This window comes from Camellia sinensis, chromosome 8, assembly GCF_055761805.1.
Source record: "Camellia sinensis isolate YWXY chromosome 8, ASM5576180v1, whole genome shotgun sequence".
Lineage (NCBI taxonomy): Eukaryota > Viridiplantae > Streptophyta > Magnoliopsida > Ericales > Theaceae > Camellia > Camellia sinensis.
In genome coordinates, this window is record NC_138968.1 from 139,185,993 (window position 1) to 139,192,405 (window position 6,413).

Sequence of the window (6,413 nt, forward strand, 5' to 3'; positions counted from 1 at the left end):
TGAACAAAGACCGCAGCATTCCAATTTTTAAAATTTTAATTTATAAAAGGTTAATTTTTTTAAAATTTGTAACTTTTTTAAATTATAAAATGTGAACAATGATTGCAGCATTCGATATTTAATTTATTCAAAAATATGAAACTTTGAAATGGTAGAAGAACTACGTGATTAAGTATAGAATATTGGAATACACATTTCGAATCAAGTACTTCGTGAAAAACTAGTACACATTTTCAATAAACTATAAAAGTTTGAATAAATTGTACACATTTTCAATTTTGCATTACACATTTTTTACTCAAGTACACATTTTGTAATACACACTTCAAGTGTACGACCCCGTTTACAAATAAAGAATTTAAAAATACATAATTAAATGATCTATTACAAATGAAGAATTTTAAAATGATATATTACAACATGTAAGTATTACATAGTCTTCATCGACCAAGTCGCGCCGAACATGTTCGCCTGTCATGACCTGTCTGGCGGCACTCACTGCAACGAGCTGTCAAACGCCTGTCTGATATATCCATCTCATTCGGAATACGAGCCATAGATGTACGACCCCGTTTTACTTCTCGCAGACGAAGGTCATTAGGCATTAAGGTCCACTGCGGATCATCCCAATAATCTTCATGCGGTATTGGGTTGAATTTAGTTTCCCAAACCCTCATGTATACAGGAAGCCTGTATACTGGATCAACGTACTGGAATGGATTGTCACCGCATTCAGACATTACAGCGAGCATATGAGAACATGGATAGTGTCTTATCTCATATTTCCCACAACTGCACGTGGGTTGATTCATCCGCACAATCTGTCTATTGCAACCTCGTCCACGGCGAAAAGATGTTTGCACCTCAAATACACGGCGGGGCCTATAAGACAATATTGAAACAAACTAATAAAGTTCATGTTTTTAGATGTAATTAACTTAACAACATAATAATAACAATTTTTTCACATTACAAACTAACCTGTCATACGATATCAACTTGAAAGTATTTCCCCTTGCGATACCCTCCTCCATAGTTCTTTGCATCTCTCTAGGGTATTGGAAGTCATTGCGTACATCTGTTTCAGCTTGGGCTCCCATCTCGTCAAAATATTTGACGAGTCGTCGAAATGTGAATTCAACCATAGCTGAAATAGGTAAGTTCCTTGCACCTTTCAAGACGCTGTTGAAACACTCTGCATCATTACTGGTCAATACCCCCCAGCGATATCCACCGTCATATGCGAGGGCCCAGTCCTCAGGATTCATCTTGTGGACCCAATCGATGGCTTCTTGGTTAATAGCCTGTATCTGGTCTAAGTAACCATTACACTTTCGTCGTTGATCAGCACTCCCTGCTTTCCACAGAAGTTGTTTGAGCTCCTTATTTCTGAAATGTGTGTTAAAGTTACTGCAAACATGTCGAAGGCAGTGCCGATAATATCTAACAAATTGGAGCGAGAGATTCAGCCAATGCCGCCTCACAGCACCTAAAATACTCTCAGCTCGATCAGATATCAAAGTCACTCCCTGTCGGTCCATGACAATATGTTCCTTGATATTTTGAATGAAGAACGACCAAGACTCCAAACTCTCCCTGTCGACAACAGCGAATGCAAGCGGTAATATTTTGCCATTGGTAGTGACAATCGTTGCTACAAGTAACACACCAGTGTATTTACCGTATAAGAATGTACCATCTATAGTTATAACAGGCCTACAATATCTAAAGCCATCGATGACGGGTTTGAAAGACCAGAAAACAAAGTGGAAGACGGGTATAATGGTTGCATGCCCGGTATATCTATGCTTCCATGTCACGATGGTGCCAGGAATAGATGTCTGTAATGCATGCATGAATTTAGGCAATTGCATGTATGATTCATCCCAATCACCGAATACCATTTTAATTGCCTTTGCCCTTGCATGCCACGCCTTCTTGTATGATATACTATAGTTCATGGTCTTTTTCATATCTTCGATGACATTCTTAATTGGCATATCAGGTTCATTTTGCATACGACAATCAAATATGAGTTGGATTATCTAGATGTGAACACTATAAACAAACAAATATGTATGTATATGTAAACATTTATTTTTTATACTAACCGCAACTTGTCCCAAAATATGAGAAGCAATGTAACTGGAGCTAATATTAGTGTGGTCCCTGTTCATTCGTGGGTATAAACAATGGTGAGGACCCCTGTACTGCTTTATTTCAAACAGATCATGTTTCCTACTAAGAGATGCACGCAACCACCAACTGCAGTCGTGCTTGCAAGCAAACACCCAAAGGTCTCGTTTGGAGGTTACGACCTTATACTCTCGATTATTTGTTGCATGGTACAATTTCACAGCATATAGAAGTTGCTTCTTATCAACAAAAACCATTCCTCTGTCCAACTCTGGATTTTCAGCACTCCAGATCCGGTTACAGGGAACGACATCACGGGTACTAATCTCAAAATCACCACCCATGTGAATGTTGTCATAGAAAGGGATTTCAACTCTAGGTGGAATGGGGGTATTTTCAGGTTGAACAGGAGCCTGGGCATCATATTCTTCATCATCATCATCATCTGATCCGCCTAATACATTTTCTTTCTCACACATTTCATTGTCATCATCGTTTAGGGCGACATCAGGACTGTACATGTCACTGTCAGCAAACTGCACCTCGTTCACTGTTTCAGCCATATTACCAGTAACTTCAACCGGAGTGGTATGATGGCTGCATGTCGGCACATCTTGTGTGTTACTGTCAAATTCATAACCATATCCACCACGTGAACTTGATTCTACACCATGGCCCTGAAATGACTGTTGTGTGTAGCCCAATGGATAACATTGATCTGATTCATACATAGGAGACTGAAACGCTGTTGTGTCAATCCCATGCGTCAGCAATGTAGTGAACGGACGAGAATCCATATGTGTCATGTTCGGGATATTGTGTACAATCTCTTTATCAATGTAGACTTCAAAACAATTTGGTGCTTGAAAACTTGCACCGATACTTAATACGGTGTTCAACGCCTCATCGTCATTGATCGATAATATCTTGTATTTGCTGTGTGCTTGCCACTGGCGATAAGGATATCTACATTTGAAGGTCAATCGGACACTGTCCCCGTAACTTGCCACCTTTGACGTAAGCATCTCCTCCAAATTGGTAAGCGTGGTGCCAATTTGCACCGCATATATCCCTTTCGGCTCAGCATCATATGCTACGCCTTCATCAGGATCCCGAATTATGTTTCCCCTCCAGTACAAAATAATTGGAACAGTCTCCGTATACTTGCTTCAATTAAGACAAAAAACATTAAAATAGCAACAATATACTTATATCTCCTTGTACTTGTAAAAGAATTATATGAAATTATACTCATTCAATTACAATTACTTGTGACGCAAAAACTGTATTTTAGTAATCATCAATTATAATCCAACATTCATTATTGATTTTTTAATTAAGATATGAGTTAAAATAATGATAATGGTTTAGATTTTTTAGCTTTTTAAGAAATACATCTTACAACATATGAAAAAATTAACATCATCCTCTTATGCTATGCTTTTTACATTACTTATTATGAGTAAGACCATGGTCTTCTGCACATTAAACGTAATTCAACTAACAGCTTTATTAATTTTGGATTAATTTTGTATAAATTAAAAAGTAACAACATTTGTAATCATTAAATAAATATAATTTTATTAGTATGATGAACATCTTAATTTTATAAGGACTTGTTATTTTACTTCTGAAGTTGTAATTTAAAATGTATAAAAAATGTCTGTGTTACATGGATTCTTGAAAACAAATCAAGTAACCATATCAGACACTTGACACCTAGATAAGTGTATCATATGTATGGTCGATACTTCTCATCAGGTATGACATATTCACGATTTTAGCCAAAAAAAATTTTGTTTTGAACTCGCTGTTATAAACCACGATTTAAGCCAAAAAAAATTTTCTTCTGAACTCGCAGTTATAAACCACGATTTTATCCAAAAAAAAAAAAAAAAAAGGACTTGTGTACTCAAAACATATATATGAAAATGTGATCAGAACATCACTTATGTTGTTGGTAGCTCAAGTGGTAGTGCAATGGTGATGGCCAGGCAGAGGCGTGGGTTCAAACCACACCAACTCCTTCCCAATTTTCAAAAAACTCAATTTTCAAACAACTCAATTTTCAAACAACTACCTCGGCATCACCATTGCACTACCACTTCAGCTACCAACAACATAAGTGATGCTTTGTTCACATTTTAATATATATGTTTTTAGTACACAAGTCTTTTTTTTTTTTTTTGGATAAAGTCATGGTTTATAACAGCGAGTTTAGCAGAAAAACAAATTGGCTAAAATCGTGGTTTATAATAGCAAGTTCAGAACAAAATTTTGGCGACCAAAATCGTGGTTTATAACAGTGAGTTCAGAAGAAAATTTTTTTGGGCTAAAATCGTGGTTCAGAACAGCGAGTTCATAATAAATTTTTTTTAATTAAAACCGCGTTTTGTAACCGCGATTTCTTAATCAAAATCGCGTTTTCTAACCACGATTTTAAGATTTTCCAAATTCCACGTGGGACAGGCGCAGGAATGTTGAAATTGTGGTTGTGAACCGCGACTTAGCTTATTTCGGGAATTCTTTCAAAACTAGGCTTAGTTTGGGAATTGAATTAGTATTTTGACTTATTTTGGGAAATGGCCCTAGGTTGTGACCTTATATAAATTATAAAGTGTTGGTAAACTTCATTTATACATAAAGAAATTTGATTTATACATATTCGTGACCACGCTTGTAAGTAAAATATGTAAAAACGTGTTTTCAAAACACATTTTGAACAAAAATTCAAAACCAGTACTCCCTCTTATTTGTCATAGACACTGACACTCACTCTCTCTATCTCTCTGTCTGACACAGATACCAACAACACTTCCACTCACATGAAACATATATAATTTTTAATATATATAAATTTTATTTTATACAATTCAGAACAATTAATTTTTTTAAATTTAATTTATCTTTTTAAATTATTTATTTTTCAAATTATTTTTTTTTGTTCCAATGAATTTTTTTTTCAAATAAACCTCAGGGGTGTCAGTGTAATTTACCTAAAAAAAAATTTACATTTTAAGAATTAAAGTAAACAAATAATCATTTTATATAGTTGATTATTATTTGCTATTATCAATTATTATTATATATATATAATAATAAAATATTGGTATGAATTTTACAAAATAAAATTTATATATATTAAAAAGCCTATATGTTTGATGTAAGTGTGAGTGTTGTGGGTGTGTGTGTCAGAGAGAGGGATAGAGAGAGTGTTTGTGAGTGTCTGTGACAAACAAGAATGAGTGCTGATTTTGAATTCTTTGTTAAATTTTTACATTTTGCTTAGAAGTGATTATTATCCACGGCTCAACAATAAAACCGTGGTTTGCAACCACGTTTTCTGAAGATAGAAAGAATTACTTAACCACAGCATGGTTATGTATAAATCAAATTTTCTTAATTTGATTTACTTTAAAAAAGTAATTACTTCAAAATTTTTGTATAAATAAAATTTCCTTAAAAGCGTGATTTGTAACCTAGACAGATATATCAATAATTTTGAATATGAAGACATTACGAAGATTCTTCTTTTATTTTTCTGTTCATGTAATTTTATACTATAATTTGTATGAAGTATTGTATTTATTCAGTGCGATTGGATAAAACTGGACAAGTCATACAAAAATCTTAAATCATAGTGTAACTTTTTCTATGAAATTATTATTTTTTTCATTGAGTTCAAATAACTCGACTGATTTTGTATGACTTGCACTTAATTTTAATTTCAAACATTGTTCGCGTCATTTTTTATAACTGGTGGTCAAATTAGTGAGATTTGTGGACAATTAAAGAGAATTTACTTTTATTGACATTATTCCCTCTGCCAATAGGGACCTTAATGACAAAGTTATTTGATAGGTTATTTCCTATGACATTATTCCCTAACTTAGGGAAATAACCTCATCCGAAATAACGTAGGAAATAACTTAGGGAAATAACATAATAAAAAAATTATCGACCTGAAGCGAGTCAAACTTGAGTTTTATTAATATTAAAGAGCTCTTATTATCTGTTATAAATTAGGTATGCTCCTTTCAGATCTCAAGTTGAAATCTCAATATGTTTCATTAATTGAGATTTGTCGGATCTACGTGGAATGAACGTTTGGTGTGAATAGTAAGATTAGTTGATAAATACGTAAACTGATTCAGATGGGTCAAAATTATCGAGAATAAGTCAATTGGATAATTCACATAATGCAGGCGCATAGAGAATAAGTCAATTGGATAATTCAAATGGGTCAAAATTATCGAGAATGACTCATTTTATAAATC

At 34.1% G+C, this 6,413-nt stretch overlaps 1 protein-coding gene across 1 annotated transcript; it reads right to left on the bottom strand.

Moving 5' to 3' along the window:
• Positions 1 to 344: 344 nt before the first annotated feature.
• LOC145798117 (uncharacterized) lies at positions 345 to 2,933 on the bottom strand. The gene is made up of 3 exons (XM_082885594.1): positions 2,438 to 2,933; positions 982 to 1,489; positions 345 to 882 (listed from the first exon to the last, which is right to left on the bottom strand). Exons 1-3 carry the CDS (start codon positions 2,931 to 2,933, stop codon positions 441 to 443), a joined length of 1,446 nt encoding a protein of 481 aa, XP_082741720.1. The 3' UTR covers positions 345 to 440.
• Positions 2,934 to 6,413: the final 3,480 nt, after the last annotated feature.